We start from the raw sequence: 25,319 nt of genomic DNA on the forward strand, positions 1-25,319 counted from the left end.
GCATTTTAGCAACCTTGCTTTTTAACATATATTATGAACTCTCTGATTAAAACCTTTCAGAGAGTTGATATTTGTCAGAGCGTGCAAAGTCTTATTGTGTGAAATAACCCAGGAATAAACACAGTAAACAGAGGCTTGTATAAAATGGTGGTTTATCTTGCACTATCTACAATATCATACACCAGGAACAAATATACATACACATGCTAACACAGCAGGATCCAACAAACAGCAATTACAGCAAAATACAGCAGGAAACGGAAGAGAGAGAGAGACTCCAGCAGAGCCTTCCCTTTATACTCAGGCTCTTAAAGGGACACAGACCCTGCTGAGTCATTCTCATTATTGCATCATATTACATTACATCATTACATCTTCTTACATTTACATAAGTTGTTTAGCTATAAAATCAAACCTTGACAACATTCGTGTGCCTAAAATAACTAATAGACATCTCCAAAATCTACTTTATGCTGACTATGCAATTGTCTCATGTACTGTAGACATGAAGTAGGTACTAAGAACCCTGCAGCTTTATTTTTTTCCCAACAGTTTTACCTTTTTTTCCCAACAAAAGATATAAAGCAGTGGTTCTCAACCTTTCTAATGCCGCGACCCCATAATACAGTTCCCCATGTTGTGGTGACCCCCTAACCACTTATACATCACCGGGTGCCAGGGCGTGGCCAAAGAAAAGGGGGGGAAAATGGCGGACAGCCTTGTTTGGCGACCCCCGTGAAATGGTCATTCGACCCCAAATGGGGTCCCGACCCACAGGTTGAGAACCACTGATATAAAGGTACAAGTGGACAATGTATGTATGTTCTGGAATTGAAAAAACATTCAGTTATGAGAATGGAATTTTGAAGTGCTTGAATTGATTAGGTGATTTTTGTGTATAACAATATGATCTGATAAGATATGATAATTAATTGGATGGAATTTGAAGTTTGTGTAATGAATTGAAAGGAATTAAGGTTTAACGTTATTTTTTTTCTTAACTAAGTTAGTTATTATTGGAAGAAGAAATGAATGAGATTGGTGATAAAAAGAGGGATGAGAGAGATTAAGAACTTTAACATATCTGGTAGAGATATTCGAAGTAATAATTTGTTGATGTAAAACAATATTTGATTATGGTAATTGTAAATTGATAAGGTTTTAAAACAGGTTGAGTAGTAAGATTCCCATGAATTAGAGCAGTCAAATGGTTGGAATACTTTGGTGTAGTATTTCTAGGAAATTAATAGCCAAGTACATCATTCCACTTCTACTGCCTAAAAGAGCACACTAGCAATAACTAAATTTTATAGGCAGCACAGGGGCAAATTACATGCCAATAGCAATCAACTGTTTATAGCTAAAATGTTTGTCCATAGATGGCCTACAACTTGGCCCATACATTAACATACAGGATTATGAAATTATTCAGTTAAATTTCCTTAGGACTTAATTGGGAATGCCAAAATGCATGCCTAACACAGTTTTGGGTTTGAAGTAATGTGCAGTTATCTTAGGACATAAAATCACATTTGTCCTAGAGGCCTGATGCCTCTGTTGTCACCCGACAGCTACAAATCTAATCTGTAGTTTCACCTGAATATTTAGATCAATTAGAAAAGCCCAAATGAATAATAAAAGAATTAGGGACATTGATTGTCCAGATACTCCAGAGCTCCTGCATTCTATTGCTAAATGTTAGATAGCTGCAAGTCTTTTACTACAGACTATCTATACACTCTAACCCTAAGCAAATATAGATGGACCATTTCCAGAGCCCACTGTGATGCCTCTCTTTAGCACTGCTGGCATGAAGATTTTATGGGATTCCTTATTTGCAGAGACTTTGACCTTGTAGAACCAGGAAAACTCTTGCTCATGTCCTGATGCAATGTCTTTTTTCTGATGCCTCAAAACATACTTCCGATCATCTCTAAATTTGGGGTCATGTTAATAAATTTTATGTTTATTACTTTTTAGCAATATCCTCGTTTTGAATGAGAAGAAACAATCTATGAAGTTTTTTTCAAAAGTTCTTAGCCAGATAGAAGCATTTTATACTATATACGAAAGAAATATCTAAAGTTTAATATTTTATAGCATAAACAGTAACAAAATAAATAATGAAAGTGTTATAAATAAAAATGTAATTTGTAAATTTAATTCCAAAAAGGAACTTTTTATGGCTGTTGTATCTACCCGGAGATACGTATTTCAGAACAATATGAGGCTACTTTAAAAGGTGCCAAACAGATGCTTTTTGCATCATTGTGTTTTGAAGCATTTTTTTTAAATGTGACCCAAAGCACCACATAATGCTTTCCCATTAATCAGGACTGTACAATCTTATTTCATGTAATAATTGATTCAGGAATACTATAATTTATTTTCCAACATATGATCTCACTTTCTCCCTTCATCTAGAACAGGAGTTGAGGAATTCTGGGAGTTGAAGTTCATACATCTTAAAGTTTCTGAGGTTGAGAAATATTACTCTTAGGAATCCAAAGCTCTTTTTTTAGGACTAGATTTAGGAAAATATGGATTTCAATATTGTATTTATAAAAATGAATATATTTATGACTAATTGCTGTATTTTGAGTTATAAAGGTGTCCCTGTCTTATTTATACTCTCCTATCTTTTCCAGATTGTATCTTGAAAAGACCATTCAAATCCATTGTCAAGTATCATAGAATCATCTTAGCATAGAATGAAAAGATAAATGATTTTGCCTAGGTAATTTCAGATAGCTTTCTGAAGTAGTTACAGGAAATCAATCTTCATTACTTCTTAATAGAGTCTTTGAAGTCTACATATGTAAACAAATAATTATGAATTTACACGGCAGCAGGACTGTCCTGTTCCTTAATGTGCAGGATATACTCCAGCAAAGAAATATAGTAAAAACCAAATCAGTAATAGAAATACCCAATTGTTCTTATTCTTTCAAACAACTGTAACTGAATTATATAATCTAGTTAATTATATTGGTGAAGAAGTAGATCTTTTCCAAAAAGATGTTGGGAAAAAAAATTGTGAGACACACATTGACAATGACAATGAGCTAATCTAGGATCCCAGCACTAAATAATAATGATGATGAAGAAGAAGAAGAAGAAGAAGAAGAAGAAGAAGAAGAAGAAGAAGAAGAAGAAGAAGAAGAAGAAGAAGAAGAAGAAGAAGAAGAAGAAGAAGAAGAAGAAGAAGAAGAAGAAGAAGAAGAACAACAACAACAACAACAACAACAACAACAACAACAACTAAGGACATGGCTATCAAACATCAAAAACATCTACCAGACTATCCCATCTCCTTTACATGGATGATCTGAAGCTGTATGGAAAAACATCATCTGAAATAGAATCTCTGCTCAACACTGTCCGTATATATAGCCAAGATATTGTAATGGAGTTTGGCTTGGACAAATGTGCCACACTTACTATCAAACACGGAAAAGTAGTGAAAACTGAAGGAATCAAGATGTCCCATGAAAATAACATTAAGAGTCTGGATGAGGAAGATTACTACAAATACTTGGGTATCCTTCAAGCTGACAACATCAAGCACACTGAAGTCAAGAAAAAGATTAGAGGTGAATACATCAAGAGAGTGAAGAAGATCTTAAAGTCCAAACTCAATGGAGGAAATACCATAAAGGCAATCAACACCTGGGCAATTCCAGTCATTAGGTACACAGCTGGAATAGTGGACTGGACTCAAGCAGAACTAAAAGCAATGGATAGGAAGACCAGAAAAATAATGACAATGAATCATGCCCTTCATCCACGCAGTGACATTGATAGATTTTATCTACCAAGGCAAATAGGTGGGCGTGGAATGCTACAAGTACATCAGATGGTTGAAGAAGAAAAAATGGCTTTGGAAGAATATCTGAAGAACAGCGATGAAGATGCACTGAAATTAGTATATCAGGAAGGCTTACTGACTACTGGAGAGAACAAACGGGCCTACAAGAAAGACCAAATGAAGAACAGAATAGAGGCATGGGAAGACAAAACACTACATTTAAGATAACTAAAACCTAGATGTTTATGAATTAAATGTTAGTGAAGTAATTTGCAGTTTCATATTACATTTGTCTTTCATTTATTTGTAAAATAAACAACGTTCTGTCAAAAAGTATAAGCCCAATTATTGAATACTTGAGGGCTTTCTTGCATTAACTACTGGTTTCAGGTTATGCCACTGCAATATTACTGAGCTGAATCAATTCACAATGGAGGAATTGGCTAAAATTCTACATACCAGTTCAAGGATCGAAAACTATTGTGGCCAAGATGATACAACCAGTTACTTAGCATAAGTACTTTTTATGCTGACAAATAGTATATTGAATACTTCATATTTCATAAAGAAAAGCACTGGGCTCTGATATTATTTTTTATACAGATTCCTTTTAAACATCATAAGGATCCCAAGAAGCTCTGAAAACACACAACAAAATAATGAAAAAAAAATCATAGAATTATATATGGTAAATTATCCAGTTCAGTTTTTACCCATGGGGAGAATTAAAAGGTGAATACACACGAGAACTTAATTTTCTTTCATGGAAATTTTTACTTTATTTGCATGCTCCACTGAAATTATTCTGGCAAGTAGGATCAGTTGTCACAAGCTATGGGGACACACAGATTCATGTTCAACTTCTCTTTTTCAATTAAATTGGGGTGGGTATTTTGCCAATTTTGTAATTTTAAAATCAATAAATAGAAATAAAAAAGTATTACAATATTATACTTTTCAGGTTTGATTTTTTTAGTCTGTGTGCAATTTGAAAATAACATTATATACTGTTGTCTATTCCACCATTTCCCAAACCTCATGTGTTGAAAATATACTTTTTTAGAGTGAACGCCAGTTTGGGAAAAGGTGAAGTTGTCCAACTAGCAATAGTTTAGGTACAATGTTTAATTAAACCCTGGAGCTCCTTTGAGAGGAAAAATGAGCCTAACTTAATGTTTATTCTATCAATGAATTATATCTCTTTTAATTTTGTATTCTTCCAATTATCCTTAAGTAACATTTTCAATGTACTATTCCAAAAACCTGAGGCCATGTAAATAAATTACTATACATAGTTCAAATGAATATTTAAAGATTATAGAAATTTGTATGATTGAATTACTTATCTTCATATCTCTGTTCTCAGATTAAATATTCATTAATTTTTCTTATCTGTTTTTCTGCTAAAAGCTATGTTAAGGTTGTTGACAAATTCAATCCAGCAAAAGTTTCAGAGCTTTATCTGGAGTAACCAGAAGGTTATAGATTAGCAACTGGTGAAAGAACAGGAAATACAGAGCAGGAATACATAGGAAACTTTCACAATGGAAGGAAGTGAGATTCTTCACAAGGATATGTAATAAAACCTGTGCTACTTATTCATATAGATAATATGCATTAGCTTGCAAATAGGATACACTGAAATATTTTTAACTCAGTGCCCCGTAAATCCTTCAAAATTAGGTTGATAGGCAACAAAACAGCAAATAAGATTCCATGATAATAATTATATAGATATCAAATAAAAATAGTACTTAAGGGTCATAATCAAAATGAAGAAAGCAACAGTTCCTAATCCTAATTGGTACTCATATATTCTAATGATATTTGTTAAGTATGTATTGATAAAGGTACATGTAACAAGTCCATGTTTTGAAAAATGCAATGTTTTCATGAGTATGCGCTCAAATGTAAAGCTGTTTGAAATGAATGGGCTTTACCTCCAGGTAAGTACATTTAGGATTGTAGCCTTAGCAAAGCTGAGGCTGAATAAATAAAATATGTATATTTTGATTTATTTTCAGTCCCTATGAGCACCCCAAGTAAGTAGTGGTCATTTTTAATAAGGATAGCTGTTATAAGGACAGTTGAGCGGATTGGTCTCTGAGCAGGAAACTGATTAAATAGGAAAGTTTCTATTTTAATCAAAATCATTCCAAATATTGGCTTCCCTACATGTTTTGCTACTGGAAAGCAACGAATGAGTTTCCTGTGTTTAACCTTCTAACTATATCTAAAATGTAGATGGCTGTAGCTCTAGAAGCTTAAAGAAATGGTTTGAAAAGTGTGTAAACATAACTGGAATTCTTTTAGCACCCTCTTTAAAAATGAACTAAATAAATAAATATCTAAAACTACACACCATAACCAAAGAACGAATCCAAAAACATGTATTTTTAGAAGCAATTTTCAATTCAGAAGAGTATTTGCCAGAGAAACCAACAATAAACTAGTGTCATTAACTATATTCATTCATGTATGACTCTATTGCTGAGTCAGGTAATAAATTTCAGGACTATATTCATATAGCTTGAGCCATGAGTAGTTAAATTATTTCATTCCTTAATAAAAGCTGATCTTGGAGGCATTTCTCTGTCTATGAAATTGATAGTTGAAATTGCTCTGTATTGTATAAGGACTACAAAGAACAGTTCAACAAAGACCATAAAAAAGAGTGTTTTTACAAAACACACAGTCAAGGAAAGTGGCAATTATGGCAGTCTTTAACAAGACTTTAATAAATGTAGTGTTTTCATTGTTCTAGTTTAAAAATGTCATTCATTCACATCCAAAGTGTCCCACTCAGCATGTTACATAAAACTAGCATGGAAATGTAAGTCTTATCATTTAAACAGTAAAGATAAAACAGTTTTGTTTCATGGTTCCATAAATTTAGCAGCCTGCCACTTATTGTTTTGAAACCATTACTGATAAGCATAAAACATTTTCTGAATGAAGAGTGTCTGAAGTTCTAGCCTACTTTGGTAGATAGTCATTTCATAGCATCCACAGGCTACAGGAAGGCAGAAAACAACACAACTGCATTCAGTGTATTATTAATGAAAACCAAGCAGTTCAGGTTCAATAACATATCCACAATCTGTAAATATTTGACATATAGGGGTTAAAGCAAACATTCTTATAAAATCCATGAACATGGTCCATCTATGACCATGTTTCATGATTAATAAAACATTAATGTAAATTTTAACACATTATATGTTCACATGATCACTATAGTAATTCAGAACAATCACTAACACAACATATTATATGTACATTACATATATGCCACAATAATTTGTTGAGTTGGATCTTCACAAACTCAACAGTTTCAGCAGACATAAATAACTTTGTACCAATGTTTAGGCATTTTAAAGGAATTAAATATTCTCAATATTTTAATTCCTTTTCCAAAGGTAAAAGAAAAATCTTAAAAAGTCAGTGCAAATAGAATTCTTCACCAAGAGATTCTTATTAAGCCAAGGATAACCCATGTTTAAGATATTAAAGAAATAAACTCATAACTTTGTAAACTGCCTTCAACAAAGGTTAGATTAGATTAGGAATCCAAAGTCCTACGCCCTATAATAATGCCTTCTGTGATGATGGAGGCTGTGGTGGTGGTGGTGGTGGTGGTGGTGGTGGTGGTTGGTTTCCTGGAGGCTGGGGAAGAGTTGAGGTGACTAAATTATAACCTGGCACCTGAGACAGAGTTCCAGAATTCTGATAAGAAGTAGTGTCAGTAGAAGCAGCGGGGGATGGGCTATAGACTGCAGCTTGGCTGGAGTAAGTGTTTCCTGGAACAGAACCAACCATCGTGCTAGAAATAGAGATAAGAAGGGAAAGAAGATAAACAAAAGGATACATAACAAGGTTCACAAAAGTAATCAAATTCTCCTATAAACACATACACAAAACAAATGTGAGCTTCTCTTCCAATCTCAGTGAAGAAATAGTTAAAACAAAGTACTTGAAGTAGAAATATGAAACCTTTCAGTCAAATCTTTCCAGCCCCATCTTTTAAACCAGTTTCTTCAGGGGATGATTCCGTGAACACAGAAGTGTTTCAACTTCTTGGTTTACATGAATAATCTTTTAACTGTACCTATTTCGGCTGGGATAAACTAGCACATTTGTCTTTTGGTGTTCTTCTATTTTCTAAACTGCAGCCTTTTCTTAACTTTTCTTTCACTGCTTTTATGCTTGAAATATAATTCAATTTAAGAGAAAATCCAAACTGATCCTTCAGCTAGTTACGTTATGTGACATGATTTATTAATATTCAATAAGAATTACTACTAAATACCACTGGTGGACATATCAAATTTTTAGAAATCTTATTCACATCCATTCAATTTCTTGTCTTGGAAGAGCTTCTCAAGATATGAAACCTGTAATTTAACTTCAAAAAAACCACTTTTACCACAAAGAAGTACTTCGGGTACGAAAAGGAAATCTAAAAAGATACATATTGTTTCTAAGATGTCTGCAATCTTTTAACTATCACAAACAGGAATGTTATGGTTTTTCCTCCCAAAATAGTCTTTCAAACCATCTTAAAAATCTGTTATTAAATTAACACTCAAAATAAAACTCATTCCTCAATAATCCTAAACAATAAAACTAATTTATGGAACTTTATTTCAATTAGTGTTTTCATTCAGATTTTATCCATGTTCTTTTAAAGTGAAGAACAAATCAAACACACTAAAAAGATTACAGAGATGAGTAATTCAAGACAATTTGATGCTGAAAGTTTCTGTTAATTTTCACTTTAAAACTGGCTAGTTTAGTTTAAAACGTAGATATTTATTTTTTTTCAATTACTTTGTGTAAGTTGCCTGGACTGGCTGGCTAGCTAACCCAGAACTTGCTACTGGAGGAACTGTGCCTTGATTAAGAGATGGAAGTTGATCTGATGGAAGGCTGTAGCCTTGCACGTGACTCATCTGTGTATTTCCTCCCACCAAATAAGTATTGCTCTGAGGTTGTCCTGGATAAACCTAAAAAACATCAAATAGGCAGAAACAAATTACAACAATGTCAGTTGGTTTAATCCCCCTCCCCCCAAACAAAAGACTAGCAATATTTACTTGCAGCTTAAGAAAAGGAATCCAGGTTCACTAACATATTTTCATAATGTCTATTATATAACAGTACATTAGAGCCCCATCTTTTACTAATCCTTAAACGTGAAGTCATTACTCTCCATATGGACTCAGTTACAGGGTTGGTCAGTGCACTACTGAAACACCTGAAGGACTAAGTAAGGGATAGATTGTCATGTAAAAAATCTCTAAGTGGTCATTACCAAACAACACCAACTGGATGGTACATAATAAATCCATCAAGCAATCATTTCTTTCCAAGATGAATGTAATTTACTATGTATTTTGGTTCTATGTAGTAGAATTGGGGTATAATAAATTTGACTTCATAACTCTGGGCAGATGATATAGATGATATATTTTATTATGATATACCGTAAATGCCGGCGTACAAGGCGACCCGGCGTATAAGACGACCCCCGTCTTTATAGCCGGGCCGCATTCCTAGAACGTCGTCTTATATGCCAGAAACTACCAGTGTTTCCGGCGTATAAGACGACTCGGCGTATAAGACGACCCCCGTCTTTGGCGCCGATTTCAGCGCTCGCGGAAGTCGCCTTATACGCCGGCATTTACGGTATATCACATTAATACTGCCCCCATAATTTTCAAAAAAATGTACAACACAAACCTCCCACATTCTGAATAGCACTGATCATTTATGACTAATATAGTGGGGCAAAAAAGTATTTAGTCAGCCACCAATTGTGCAAGTTCTCCCACTTAAAAAGATGAGAGGCCTGTAATTGTCATCATAGGTAGACCTCAACTATGAGAGACAAAATGAGAAAACAAATCCACATTGTCTGATTTGGAAATACTTTATTTGCAAATTATGGTGGAAAATAAGTATTTGGTCACCTACAACAAGCAAGATTTCTGGCTCTCACAGACCTGTAACTTCTTCTTTAAGAGGCTCCTCTGTCCTCCACTCATTATCTCTATTAATGGCACCTGTTTGAACTTGTTATCAGTATAAAAGACACCTGTCCACAACCTCAAACAGTCACACTCCAAATTCCACTATGGTGAAGACCAAAGAGCTGTCGAAGGACACCAGAAACAAAATTATAGACCTGCATCAGGCTGGGAAGACTGAATCTGCAATAGGCAAGCAGCTTGGTGTGAAGAAATCAACTGTGGGAGCAATAATTAGAAAATGGAAGACATACAAGACCACTGATAATCTCCCTCGATCTGGGGCTCCATGCAAGATCTCACCCCATGGGGTCAACATGATCACAAGAACGGTGAGCAAAAATCCCAGAATCACATGGGGGGACCTAGTGAATGACCTGCAGAGAGCTGGGACCAACGTAACAAAGGCAACCATCAGTAACACACTACGCCGCCAGGGACTCAGATCCTGCAGTGCCAGACATGTCCCCCTGCTTAAGCCAGTACATGTCCAGGCCCGTCTGAAGTTTGATAAAGAGCATTTGGATGATCCAGAAGAGGATTGGGAGAATATCCTATGGTCAGATGAAACCAAAGTAAAACTGTTTGGTAGAAACATAACTCATCATGATTGGAGGAGAGAGAATGCTGAGTTGCATCCAAAGAACACTGTACCTACTGTGAAGCATGGGGGTGGCAACATCATGCTTTGGGGCTGTTTCTCTGCAAAGGGACCAGGACGACTGATCCGTGTACAGGAAAGAATGAATGGGGCCATGTATCGTGAGATTTTGAGTCCAAACCTCCTTCCATCAGCAAAGGCATTGAAGATGAAACGTGGCTGGGTCTTTCAGCATGACAATGATCCCAAACACACCGCCCAGGCAACGAAGGAGTGGCTTCGTAAGATGAACTTTTGATATTGACCAAATACTTATTTTCCACCATAATTTGCAAATAAATTCTTTCCAAATCAGACAATGTGATTGTCTGGATTTGTTTTCTCATTTTGTCTCTCATAGTTGAGGTCTACCTATGATGACAATTACAGGCCTCTCTCATCTTTTTAAGTGGGAGAACTTGCACAATTGGTGGCTGACTAAATACTTTTTTTGCCCCACTGTATATATTAATAACTTTGTAACGATTTGGCTTAAAATGGGACATTATCTCTACAGGTTTTTAAAACATTCAAGTGCATACCTGAGAGTTAGAAACATTAGATTGAGTCATGTAGTATTGAGGATTTTGTAATTTTGAATACATTGAGTACATTGGATCTTCATTCATCAACTTAGTATATAGTGAAAGGGCTTCCATCACTTTTACATTGAGCTCCGAAAGTTCTGAGTGCTTCCTGGGTGAAACAAATAAAAATAAGTAATATTTTTTAAATACAAGATTTCATCATGAGTTATTTGTAACAGTTTAGTGGTTAATAAGAAATAAAAATCATTCCACTGCAAGTCAAAAGTAGAAGCACAAAGCTACTAGAAATAGACTTTTACAGAAGAACATCTTGCTTCCTAACTCCTTTTTTATGACACTGTAATCTCTTAATTCGGGGTAGAGTGGGGGCACCTGGATGGAACTGAGCATTATTGGCCGGATGCCCTTCCTGAAGCCACATAGAGTTTACAGCAGATGTAACCCTTTTGCTTCCTAATAGCAAAAAAAAAAAAAACCTACCAGCCTTTGTAAAGAAGAAAAAAATTGCAAGGAAATGATTACAGGATAAAAATACCTAAAAAAAAAAGAAAAGTAGTGACTATGTGGCCTGAATCTCAAGTAACTGCAGATAAGGAACCAACTGTATGCCTTCTCAAATGGGAAAATGAAAACAATAATGGCTACTATTAAAACTAAATAACATTAACACATATCACTTTTTTAAAAACTGTGTAGAAATGTAAACAGTGGTATAACTCTAAAATAGGCCAACTAGTTATAAACCTGCCAAAAATTTCTCTCAAAGCCAGTGTTGCCCATGGCTGTGATATAGTCTCAAAACTTCGTAGTTTTCCCTGTTCCCCTCCAATGTTATGTGCTGACTTTGGCATAAAAAAGGCTGCCAATCCCTACTGTAAGATACTAAGCTTACTGCTATTCTTACCGGTCAATATCTTCTAGCTTTTCATCAATGAGAGGTCCCATTTGATGGCACATTGCTAGAAATAGAGATATTAATATGCTTTATTTGCTCCAACTGTTACAAACGTTAACATTGTATTACTTCCAGATTCCTTATTCTATAACATCTCTAAACAAATAACAAGTGCTATGGTGTTATTAGACAACAGAGCTAAGCATTGTTTCCTTCACTGAATTAATAAACAAATAAAAAGATTTAAGACAGTTAAAGAAAACTAGTTTTGCAGAAATGGTAAGGATAGCTCAGTTTTTGAAAAGGTTTTTAGGGAGGAAGTCTGTTGTGTAATGTTATATGTAACATGACGGAAAGGAAGCCTACTTTCAAGATGGACAAGCTCTGGAAGGTCCGGCTGGTCATCTGTTGGATCTGCACTTTGCAACATTTGCAACAGTTGGTCCATTTTATCCTAGAAGATGACATATACATTCTTTATTTGTAACTGCATGAAATTTGTGCAACAACTTGAATATACTTGAAAGATTTTTTTTCTTTCCTTCAAAATGGAATCCTTTTCTTCTACCCTCAACTACCCTGAGATATTAGAATTTAATTTTAAAAATCCATTTAAGTGCAAAAGGTTTGTCATGTGGCATGGAGATGCCTGTTGACTTAAAAAAACAGAAGATCAAGTCTCATTGCAACATGCAGAAATAAATACATCATTTCTATATATGGGCTATCAGGGAATTTTTCGGGGGGGGGGGGGGATGCTTTCAAATTAGTCTTTACTCCTGGAAACGTCAGACTGCCCAAGGTCACCCAGCTGGCTGTGTGCTAAGGTGGAATTAGAACTAGGTTCTAGCCAGGCACCTTAACCATTATACCAACTGGTTCTCATGGATTATATAATAGCATTTTCTTAAATAAAATTAAATTATGTGCCAAATAGTCAAATATTCACTTTTAAGAGAGAGCAGTACCAGTATTTTTTTTATTTTTAAAATTTTTTATTTGAATTTTCAATACATATAATACTTTCCATATATTATATATAAAACTAAAAAAAAAGAGAAAAATACCTTTAAAATAAGACCTTAGGTGTCGCTCGTCTATCTCTCCCCGACTGCATCTGCCCTCTCAACCTTCCTTCCTTACTTCCCTACTCCCTCTCTCCTCTCTCCCCTCACCCCTTCCTCCCATCCAACTTCCTTCCTTTCCTCCTCCTCCCCTCTTATCCCTCTTCGGATACAGTTCAGGGGGAACACCCGAGCAGCACCTCCCTCTAAATTACTCCATCTATTTCATACTTTAATATTTCTATATATACTTAATCCCACCCCACCCCTACCCCCCTACCCCCCTCCACTTCCCAGAGCAAAATACAGGGTTATTATAAACAAAACAAACACAATAAAACAACAACAAATTTCTATACAATAAACAAATTCATACATTACCATTAACTCTCTCTAAACTTTAATAATAATAATAATAATAATAACATAAACAAATCTACTATAAATCAAATATTATAAAAATCTATAAATAGTAATTATAACCTCAAGAAAAAATTAATCATAAAATAAATGGAACTTTAAAGTTCCATATTTATTCTGAATATAATCTATCCACCTTCTCCACACTATAATAATTTTTTCTTGTGTATGGTCCTTTAAATAAGCAGAAATTTTTGCCATTTCCGCTGAAGTAGAAACCTTAAGTGTCCATTCTTCTAAGGTAGGCAGCGAATCCTTCTTCCAATATAAACCTACAAGTAATCTTGCTGTAGTTATTAAATTCAACATTAAAATAGTTTCATTAATATCTAAATCCATAAAAATACCCAATAAAAATAGTTGAGGAGTAAACTTTATCTTCTTTTTAAAAATCTTTTGAATGTTCCACCAAATCATTATCCAGAAAGCTTTAACCTTCTTACAGGTCCACCAAACATGAAAGTAAGTTGCATCAGGACTACCACACCTCCAACATTTGGGCTGTAAGTTAGGATACATACAAGCCAATTTTTTGGGATCCAAATGCCACCTATAAAACATTTTATAAAAATTTTCTCTCAGATTTTGGGCCTGTGTAAATTTAACATTTCTAATCCAAATATTCTCCCACTGATCCAATAAGATCGGTTCCTGGATATTCTGAGCCCATTTAATCATACAATCTTTTACTAACTCTGTTTCCGAATCCAATTTTATTAACTCATCATAAATTCTTTTAATATGAGCATGATTCTGATCTTTAATCTGAATGATCAGATTTTCATCTCCTAATGTTATTCCAACTTTCTTATCTACTGTCCACCTATCCACAATTTGTGCGTAATGAAACCATGAATATAAAATGTTTTCTTGTCTTAATACGTCTAAAGATTTTAACTGCCAATCTTTACCTGACCAAATTAATAACTCCTTATATAAAATTTTATCAAAATTCATCCCCTTAGAAACACCCTCAATTACATGTCCAGGAATCCCCCAAATAGGTATTTTATAATTTAACCTATAATAATACTTCTTCCAAACTCGAAGAAAAGCATTCCTTAAAATATGTAATTTAAAAGCCCGATCAACTTTCTTATTAAAAATCAAATATGCATGCCAACCATAACAGTAAATCCCACCCTTCAATAGAAAGAACATCTTTATTTGTTAAATTAAGCCAATCACTTATCACAGTTAAGGTGGCTGCATCATAATATAATTTCAAATTAGGTGCTTTAAGCCCACCTCTTTCTCGGGCATCCTGCAAAATCTTAAACTTTACCCTTGGTTTTTTCCCAGCCCAGATAAATTTATTAGTACCCTTTTGCCACTCATCCAAATTTGCATATTTTTTTTTAGAATAGGTAACATTTGAAACAAAAAAAGAAACTTTGGTAGAACATTCATTTTTACCGCTGATATTCTCCCCAACAACGACAATTGCAGGTTTAATAATACAACTGTATTTTCACACCTGATTTCTTTCAATGAAACATATCTTTATGTAAAGAAGGAAGTTCTACAATATCCTTTGTAGAAAATAAATTGTGTAAACTGATACCATACATTTTAATATATTCGTGTAAAAATTTAATAAATATCACTGCGTTAAAGAAATACTGGTCAAATTTATACAACTGTTCTGCAACTATAAATATAATTTTAAAGGATATTAATTGATAACCTCAATAAATGTATTGACTTAACCTAAAATAAAAGTAACATTTCATATGTTTGAAAATATTTATTTATTTATTTATTTAAGAAAATATGGATGGCCACCCACTCACTCTCAGTGACTCTGGGCAGCTTACAAAAATATAAAGAATTCACAATACTATGAATAATTTCCAATTATTCTATCATTAATAAAAAATGGACTATTTCAACATATATAAGCTACTTCAGAAATCTTTAAGAAGCAAGAGCTGAACCTGATTGCTAATCATTAGCTACAGCAATACTGCCATCTAGTGATTAAATAGCAAATAAAATGAAACAAGCGAATAGTGAAAGATAATAAACCTGTGGAAAACAAAATCTGTTATGTGGAACAAATTTATTAAATTCTTCTAAATCATACATATTCAAAATATTTTGGTATAAAAGCTAAATATTCTAACGAAACAAAAAATGACTTTAAAAGGGGCATTGGTCTTACCTGAATGCCTTTTCTCAGCATGACGATGGAGAATCCACCAATGGGTTAACTTTGTCTTCTACCCACAGACTAGTCATCCAATTTTGCTCTGCCTCTTCTCCTGGGACCTCCCTGACCCAGTCTTCACGAGGACAAAGCTAGTTGGCTATGTTTTCTTGCATTGACTCCATTCTCTCCCCTCACAGGACCTGACTAGCCTCAAGGGTGGGAGTGGATTCTCCATCGTCACGTTGAGAAAAGGCGTTCAGGTAAGACCAACGCCCCTTCTCCAGCGTGATGAGTGGAGAATCCACCAATGGGACATACCAAAGCCTCACTGTCCTTGGGTGGGATGCTGTCTGGGCCTGTTTCCCACTCTCTGATACTATGCACTGGAGTACTCTCCTGCCAAAGGAGGCCTCCGCAGAGGCGAATCTGTGTAATTTGTAGTGTCTTATAAAAGGGGAAGGCAACATTCACATCGCCACTCTACATTTTCTTCAATCGAAGCCTGAGTTGCCCATACTGCTGAGGTTGCAGCACTGCGCGTGGAATGTACAGTGATTCATCTGGGGACCGTCAAGGACTGTCCCCTGTATGCCTCTGCTGCACACTTTTAATCCATCTACCAATTGTGGATGCAGTGACCCTCCGACGTGTGAGAATGGAAGGAGACAAACAGTGCTTCCGATCTACGGAAGGGTGCCGTTCGCTTGATGTACTGGTTTAAAACTCTGCAAACGTCTAAGGTGTGCCACTTGCGCTCCAGTTCATGGGATGGTTCGAGGCAAAAGTTTGGAAACACCACCTCCTGTGCTCTGTGGAATAGGGAATTGACCCTTGGAACGAAGGAGGGGTCCAAATGTAACATCACCCTGTCCGTGTGGAACGTACAAAGGTCCTCCCTCACTGACAGGGCTGCTAGTTCTGAGATGTGTCTTGCTGAGGTAACAGCGACTAAGAAGGCGACCTTAAGGGTCAGGTACTATAGGTCACAGGTCCTGGCAGACTCAAATGGAGGTAAGGTTATGGCCTGTAGTACCTTAGGTAGATCCCAGGAAGGGTATCACAGGTGGCCTGCTGTTAGATGCACTCTTTACAAAGGATCGCACCATTGGGTGTCTGGCTAAAGTTTCAGAGTTGCCATAGGTAAGAATGGTTGATAGGGCAGCCACCTATCTACAAATTGTGTTGGGTGCTAACCCCCTATCCAGGCCTTCCACTAGGTAGTCTAAGATATCTGGGATAGAGATGTTGCATGGGTCTAGTTGTTGCCTGTTGCACCAACCGTAATAATTTTTCCAAGTGGAATCATAGATCCTGTTAGTTGTAGGCCTTCTAGAGGCCTGGAGAGTCTTAATGACTCTTTGTGAGAAGTTGTCTTTCTCTAGGAGACTCCGCTCAAGCACCAGGTGGTCAATTGGAGCCCCTGTGGGTCTGGATGTAGCAGGGATCCCTGGTTGAGGGAAATTTGGTCATGTGGAATCCTCCACAGTGGAGATGTAGATAGGTTTACGAGATCGGCAAACCACGGCCGTCTTGGCGGTGCAATGAGTATTACCTCCGCTTGCTCCTGCAATATCTTCCTGATGGTTGCTTGTATCAAAGGAAGAGGTGGGAATGCATACAGCAGTCCTTTCGGCCAGTGGCCTCGAAGTGCATCCGCTCTCTCTACTCCTGGTGTCGGAAAACGAGAAGAACCTCAGAATCTGAGTGTTCTTTGGACTGGCAAACAGATCCAACACTGGATGGCTGAATCTCTCTGCTGCCTCTCTGAAGAGGTCAGGGTGCAGGCTCCACTCTGAGTGGTCTATCGTTGTCCTGCTCAGGAAGTCTGCCTGGCGATTGGCTTCTCCTGAGATGTGCTCGGCCTTGATGGAGGCTGTTTTCTGCCCAGGTTCCCAGCGCTTGTGCTTTGTTCATGAGGGCCCTGGATCGTGTGCCTCGTCGGTTGACATGCGCTTTGGCCACCATGTTGTCTATGAGTATGAGCACATGTCGATGAGCTACTGCGCTGTGGAAGTGACGAGAGCCAGGTGTATGCTCTGAGTTCTAGCCAGTTTATGTTGTGCTTTAGGTCTTTCTTTGACCATTGACCCTGTGCTAGCTGTGATTGCAGGTGCACTCCCCAGTCGAATAGGCTGTCATCTGTTGTAAGGGTGACTCGGTTGGCTTCCCTGAACAAGTGTCCCTTCCCCATCGCTTGGGACCACCACCACTGGAGCGACCTCGGGACCTTTGGTGGCACCTTCACTCTTTGGTTTGAAGAGCCTATCCCCACTCTTTGGAACGGAAGTAGGAACCACTGGAGCTCTCTGGAGTGTAGCCTTGCTCAAGGTACGATTGCGAGGCATGACACCATCTTTCTTAGCAGCTATGAGAGTGTAACCAGTGTTGAGGACCCTTTCCTTCGGATGAGCCTGACCAGGGTTCGAATGCTGCGTTGATGGTCCTGACAGAGATGGACCGTGCACTTTTGTGTATCTATGATCGCTCCCAGATGAAGAAGACGGTTTGAGGGAATGGTCTGACTCTTCTGAAAGTTTACTGAGAACCCGTGATCTTGAAGGGTTTTCAGAGTCAGTGCCAGGTCTGACTGTGCTGTCTGGGCCAGTGAGGACTGAATGAGAATGTCGTCCAGATAGCATTGATGCACACCAGAATTGTTCTCAAGTGTACAGCGATTGTTGCCAATACCTTTGTGAACACCCTGGGAGCTGAAGAAAGTCCAAAAGGTAGGGTCCTGTATTGGAAGTTTTGACCTGTGTGGTAGAACCTGAGGAACCTCCGGTGATCCAGAAGTATGGGAATGTGAAGGTAGGCCTTCGTCAGACCTATGAACGTCAGAAGGTCCCCCTTCCTGATGCTTGCTAATATCGAGCGAAGGGTTTGCATTTTGAATTTTTTGTACTCCAGGTGTCTGTTCAGACTCTTTAGGTCTAGTATTGCTCTCCACCCCCACCCGAATTCTTTGGGACTATGAATAGGATGAAATAGAATCCTTGTCCCCACTGATCTCTTTCTACCGGTTCTATAGCCTGAATGTCCAGGTGTTGGATGGCCTCCTTGGTGAGGTTCTTCTTGATCAGATATTTTGGAGATTGGCAAGGAATGAACCGGTTCAGGGGTGTTGAGAGGAATTCTAGGGATAGGCCGAATCTGATGGTATTTAGGACCCAGAGGTCTGTGGTGGTGGCTTGCCATTTGTGGGCAAAAAGGGCTAGCCGGCCACCAATGGGGGGGCCCTGGGCCATCCCTTGGATCTGTGGTAGGGATGCCCCCCAGCTCCTCGAAAGGGCCATCTTGCTTGGGCCTGTTTCTGAACCTGCCTCTGTTATTGTTTCTCTCACCTTGATGGTCCGATCTGGGCTGATAGGAACGGGAAAAGGTCCCTGATCCATGCCTGCATCAGGTCGGAAGGCCGGTCTGCAGGAATAGGAGGGAGCTCTCTTCTCCATCCTCTTTGTCAGGTGAGCCAGGATCTTGCGTTTGTCCTTATTTTCAATTAGGTAAGGGTCAAGCGCCTCGCCAAAGAGCCGGCCACCCTTATAGGGTGCTGCCGCTAAATGCCACTTAGCCTTCATGTCCGCTTTCCAACGCTTGAGCCACAGTAATCTGCGTGCATCAGTGTTGTACGCTATTGCTCTGGCAGAAAAATTGGTTGCATGTAAGGAGGAATCTGACATGAGCTACGCTGCCGCCACTAACCTTCTTAAATTCTGGTGAGTTTTCCCCTCCACTGAGGGAATACTCAACTGGAATTGGCGCAGCCAAAGAAGAGATGTCCTGGTGAAAAAGGACATAGTGATGGCTGCCTTGATTGCCCACGCTGAGGCCTGGTGTGCCCTGCGGAAGATGAGGTCCATCTTCTTGTCTTCTGATTTCAGGGCCTCCGCTGCATCCCCGGCTATCGGGGGTGGAGAAAAGAGGGTTGCAATGGGTTCATCTATTGTTGGCACTTATATTATCTCTGATAGTGCTGGATCTATGTTGAACATTTTCTTGTCTGCCCCCCCCCCATTGGGAGGAAGGAACCTGGTGCCCCCATGATGTTCTGAACAGAATCAAAGAAGAGAGGTAGACAAGGGACAAAGTGTTGGGTATAGGTGGGCTGTGAAAACTCTTCGTTGTTTGTGACCTTACTAGTTGAGGGATTGGTAGAGGTTTCTTTCTGCGGAATTGGGGGCCTCTCTATATTTGCAGTACCACTGACTTTATGTAGCAGCGTCTTGAATAAGGACAGATTAAACAGGCCTACAAATGGGGGAGATACATCCTCTTCGACGGACAGTCTCTGATCCATCAGCTCATGGTCCTCCGCAGGAGACCTCCTGCCTCTGGAGGACTTGGAGAAGGAAACAGAGTCTTAGTACTCAGAGGTCTCCTTTTGAGAAAAGCGGGAGCCACCCCTAGAGGCCACAGACTTTGTTCTGGAACAATGGTGTCTTGAGGAGGCCATGGCGTGTGCGACAGCCTGAGATATCAGGGATTGAAGGTGCTCTGAAGACATTGCTCCATGATTATCTGAGCGACAGGTGCCTGCTTCTGAACCCAGATCTCCAGGCCCCTCACTTAGGGGAGAGCCCTTCCCCTGTACTGTATCGGCCTCTTTTTCCAGATGTTCCTGGCTGAGCTTCCTTGTGCCAAAAATTTCCTCCTCCCTGTAATTGGGTGGCTCTAATTCAGTGGTTCTCAACCTGTGGGTCGGGATCCCATTTGGGGTCGAACGACCATTTCACGGGGGTCGCCAAACAACGTAGTCTGCCATTTTTTCCCCTTTTCTTTAGCTGTGCTACTCCCTTTTATTTTATTGGCTTTTGAAAGCCAATAGAATAGACTCTCTTGAATAGAGTCTAATTCTATTAGCTTCCAAAAGCCAATAGGAATTGTCCAGGCCATCTCTGCAAATGGTGCTGCACTAGTTGAGTAGTCCTTGACTTACGACCAGTTGAGCAGTCCTCAACTTACGACCGGTTGGGGGTCGTGGCATTAAAAAGGTTGAGAACCTCTGCTCTAATTCATCTTCAGTGGAGTTTTGTCTCCTTTCGGCTCGGGAGAATTGTCTCTCTAGAGCCTGGTGATATTGCTTAGCCTCCCTATCCGCTGCTTTGGAAGGCCTTTTGGCCGATGTTGCTTTGCCTTGATCATCCTAGCCACTTCCTGCTTGGGTGATCTCTGTCTTTTACGAGCAGGTGGGCTGGTGGTGGCAGGTTCCTTCACTGTTTGAACTGTGCTGATATCTGCCATTCTTACTGGAATAAAATTCAATTCCGGTCTGGTTCAGGGTAATTGTGAGCTGATCTATGTTGTGCTCTTCAATTATTACTATTATTATTAATATCAATTTTTATTTTTTATTTTATTTTTTTAAAATTATTATTATTATTCCTATGTGGCTAGGAGGAAGGACTGAGCTTGGGTGAGTTCAGGTTGTTATTGGTTGAACCCAAGTCTCTCTCGTGTTTCCCTCAGCTGAATTTCCTGGAGACTGCCTAAAGAAAAAAACAACTGCGCTTGTATTCAGTGGAATACGGTCAGCGTGAGTTGCAAGGGAGCCGCGGAGATGCAGGGAAACTGTGAGAGATCTGCGGAGTTTAAAAGTCCTCCACCGACCAGCTAATCCCCACTTCAGGCAATGCAAAACAACAGGAACCTTCGAGGTCTTTAGTTGAATTTAGGGTAAGAGCCTTGGAGAGCTGTGATATTCTTCTGCAGCTCACCAGCCCCCTATTGTTCCCATGCAGCTCGCCGGCTTCCATATGATCTGCGGGAGGTTTAAATTGCCCGCTGATCAGCTGTGCTAATGTATTCCAAATTTGCTTTGGCTATTCTGGCTAGCTTTGTGGGATGATTGGTTTAGGGGGGAAGGAGATTGTCTCTCCCTTTGTTCAGGGTCATACTTGGTGACCGGAAAATGGCGTCCGGTTCCTTGTTTGTCCAGTGATTGGCTGGGCTCAGGCCAGCCTTGTGGTTGAGCTGCAATCAGGCAGCAGAAAAGACTCAAACGAACAGCCGTTCGTTCTTGCAGTTCCTTCCCCCTCACACGGATTGACCAAAATATCAGAAATATACGACCTTAAAGAAGAATCACTTCAGGAGTCAAGAATTCAGTCTAAATGGGCTCAAGACTAGTCGAGACTGGGTCAGGGAGGTCCCAAGAGGAGAGGCGGAGCAAAATTGGACAACTAGTCTGCGGGCAGAAGACGAAGTTAACCCATTGGTGGATTCTCTACTCATCACGCTGGAGAATATTTAAATCAATTTTATGTAATATTTATGAAAACACATTTATTTATTTATTTCTATGCTACCCATTTCATTATCTGAAGCAACTCTAAGTAGTTTATAATGCAGTAAAAACATAAATATAAAAACAATTGTCTTTTGATAAATATTTGATTTGTTTGCTATATATATATAGCAGTAGGCATAAAAGTAATAATTTGAATATAAGCCAATGGAATGAGATAATTTGGAAATAAATATTAAATCTTTGCACTCAAACAAGAAAAGATTCAGGGAAGAATCTGTCCTATTTATTCAGGCACGTCTCTTTTCAGCCTCTAGATGAGTTGTTCTAAGCATCATACTGAGCTGACAAAGCCTAAAAAGAGGTGAATGAGCGAGAAGTTAAGAAGTGCTGTGCTGCGCTGGTGCAAATTCTGAACCATTTCTTCAAAATAATTTTTGAAGCATGCACAACTTGAAATATCAGTTTCTGTTATATTTACTTCCTAGCAAGTATGTTTATTAATGTTTCAATTAAACAGCAATGAAGATATTACTAAGGGGAAACAATAGGGGGGAATAAAAGCTATAGGGACAACTTAATATCCTTAAAACAGAAAAAAAATTGTCTGAGGTTTTTTTTTTTTTAGTACTTCGATCTATTGAGAACACTCAGCCAATTCTGAAATCAAAAGACAATACTTCATGTAGCTGGATTTTGTACATACTTCATCAATATACATTGGTTCAGGTTCTGGTTCAATTGTTTCAACTTGAATTTCATCGCTAAACTGTACCGTTTTTTTTTCAGACTTCACTGCGAAAACAAAAAATGAAAGAATACTGAACAAAGTGACAAATGTTTTCATTGGAAAATAACTTTACATCAGGTGTTAATATAGATTCAGATTCCTATATAGCACTCCAACCACCCAGTGTCTTCCCACCACCAGCCAAAATATTATTGTGACTCTTAGATCCTGCTGGCAGTGGGCTGCCAATTAGGCAGAGTAGTATTTTCAGGGGCTGAAAAAATTGTCACAGAGGAGGAAATCAGAAGGGCAAAAAGAAATCAGTATACAGCATCTCAATTTCCACTCCAATTTGATTTGGTGAACTGAATATAATTTTCAAGTCAGTTATGTCCACATAATTGTCCTGCTATTCAGCTTCATTTTATTAGTTGCCTAATCAGAATGTAATAAGGTACAATGTGAAATGCTTTGCTGAAATAAAGATATATCTTCAGCATTTCCATTATCTGCTATGAAAGCTACTTGATTGAAAAATAATGTATAAACCTTGCTAATACTTGTTTTTGACAAACACATACTGACTTCAGGTAATTATCCATTGTTTATAACGTTTACACACTAATGCTTTTCTGATTAGTTCTATACATTTCCCAAGCATTGAGATCAGACTATTCTGTAGTTCCATTATGTGCGGTAGTTTACTTCAGCATTGACATCATAGCTTCATTATTCTCTAACTGCTATTCTCTAAGAGGAATAAATATACTAGGAGATAAGACTCTATGGAATATGTGAAGCGATTTTTGAATAGCAAAGTGAATGACTCAAGAAATAACAGTGAAGGCTACCTGCAAATAATCTAGCTTTATCAGCGCAAAGGTGGGTAAGATTAGAAATGTCACAATTAAGCTTGTGCATTTTAATTGTGTGAGAGGAAAGTTGCACAGCAAAGAAGTTATTTGTGCCCCTGTTCTCCCTTTATCCTTAAAGTTGCCTGCCCTTCCTTTATTTGGCAGTTTGGCTCTATTTTTAAAGGGCTCTGAAAAGAAACTGTGGTAGTAATGACAAAAAAAGGTTCATTAGAAAGAAAGAAGCCGAGAACTGAGCTCAGTCAAGGGAAGCTTCCAGCCTTTCCCCAAAGGAACAGCTGATCAGCAAGCCCCAACAAGTAACCAGCATTACAATATCACCAGCAAAAATCATAATGCCAGCAGTGTTGTAACTAGCTGTAGCAATCACGCTACACAGCAATGCAAAGTAGAAAGACTCTAGAAATATGAAATTCCAGAAGCTACAGTATATTCCGCCTAGGCAAATAAATCAGGAAAAGAATCCTGACTTGAAATCACAGCTACCAACTGTCAGCAACATTAAATCTGATAGCACTGCAGTGTACACAAAGCATAGAAAAAGCAGGCAAGATGCCAGTCTTCCCCCCCCCCCACAACCCACCCAGTACACAGCTATTAGGCTACATACCGTATTTTCCAGCGTATAAGACGACTTTCTAGGCCACAAAAACCTTCTTAAAAGTTGGGGGTCGTCTTATACGCCGAGTCGTCTTATACGCCGGAAAATACGGGTATTCTATTTTATTCCTTTACACATGTGGTTTGGTATATTACTCATCAAGTTTTCTCTCCCCCCCCCCCCGCACTCAAAAAGAGTCCTTGATTGGTAGAGTGGCAGTGGGGAGAGCAATTAAACTCTAAGCTGTTTGTTTCAGCAATCCGTCCCCGCGGCTCACCTCTAGCAGGGGCTCACCTCTAGCAGGCCTGTGGTTTGCAGCTGCTTTTTGCTAACTTGAAGTCACAGGCTGGTAAATGACTGTGGGTCTCAATCTGTCTCCTCGCTGCTGCTTCGCACTTTCCGAGCTGGAGATCAGGGTGGGAGGGAAGGATTGGAGGGAGAGGGAGGAGGGAAAGGAGGCGTGTGTGTGTGTTGTGTGTGTGTGCGCACGCTTCTCGCTTCTTGCTGCTTTCTGAGCTGGAAGGGTTGGAGGGAGAGGGAAGAGGGAAAGGAGGCCACGCGCGCGCACACACACACACACATGCTTTGCATTTTCCGAGCTGGAAATTGGGGTGGGAAGGAAGGATTGGAGGGAGAAAGGAGGCGTGTGTGCGTGTGTGTGTTTGTGTGTGTACACACACACACTTCTCCTCGCTTCTTTGCACTTTCTGAGCTGGAAATCAGGGTGGGGGAGAAGGATTGGAGGGAGAGGGAAGAGGGAAAGGAGGCATGTGTGTGTGTGTGTGTGCGCGCGCACGCTTCTCCTCGCTGCTTTCTGAGCTGGGAGGATTGGAGGGAGAGGGGAGAGGGAAAGGAGGCCACGCGCGCACACACACACACGCTTTGCATTTTCCGAGCTGGAAATCGGGGTGGGAAGGAAGGATTGGAGGGAGAAAGGAGGCGTGCCTGCGTGCGTGCGTGTGTTTGTGTGTGTGTGTGCGCGCGCGCACACACACACACACACACTTCTCCTCGCTTCTTTGCACTTTCTGAGCTGGAAATCAGGGTGAGGGGGAAGGATTGGAGGGAGAGGGAAGAGGGAAAGGAGGCGTGTGTGTGTGTGTGTGTGTGCGCGCACGCTTCTCCTCGCTGCTTTCTGAGCTGGGAGGATTGGAGGGAGAGGGAAGAGGGAAAGGAGGTCACGCGCACGCACACACACGCTTTGCATTTTCCGAGCTGGAAATCGGGGTGGGAAGGAAGGATTGGAGGGAGAAAGGAGGCGTGCGTTGCTGACTTGCCAGGGACTTGCCCGGCACTTGCTCTTTCTATTGTTTTTTATC

At 39.0% G+C, this 25,319-nt stretch overlaps 1 protein-coding gene across 2 annotated transcripts in view; it reads right to left on the reverse strand.

Moving 5' to 3' along the window:
- Window positions 1–6,510: 6,510 nt before the first annotated feature.
- The window catches only part of STAM (signal transducing adaptor molecule), a 47,747-nt gene continuing 28,938 nt past the window's right edge, over window positions 6,511–25,319 (reverse strand). For both annotated transcript variants that reach the window (XM_039331396.1, XM_039331395.1), the window contains exons 9-14: window positions 22,504–22,592; window positions 12,287–12,374; window positions 11,930–11,984; window positions 11,020–11,173; window positions 8,639–8,814; window positions 6,511–7,631 (exon numbers count right to left, since the gene is read on the reverse strand). In XM_039331396.1, coding sequence (XP_039187330.1) covers window positions 7,394–7,631; window positions 8,639–8,814; window positions 11,020–11,173; window positions 11,930–11,984; window positions 12,287–12,374; window positions 22,504–22,592 — 800 coding nt within the window. In that variant the 3' untranslated portion in view covers window positions 6,511–7,393. The remainder of the gene's footprint in view (window positions 7,632–8,638; window positions 8,815–11,019; window positions 11,174–11,929; window positions 11,985–12,286; window positions 12,375–22,503; window positions 22,593–25,319) is intronic.

This window comes from Crotalus tigris, unplaced genomic scaffold (genome assembly GCF_016545835.1).
Source record: "Crotalus tigris isolate CLP2741 ecotype Arizona unplaced genomic scaffold, ASM1654583v1 scf7180000024437.13266115, whole genome shotgun sequence".
Taxonomy (NCBI): Eukaryota; Metazoa; Chordata; class Lepidosauria; order Squamata; family Viperidae; genus Crotalus; species Crotalus tigris.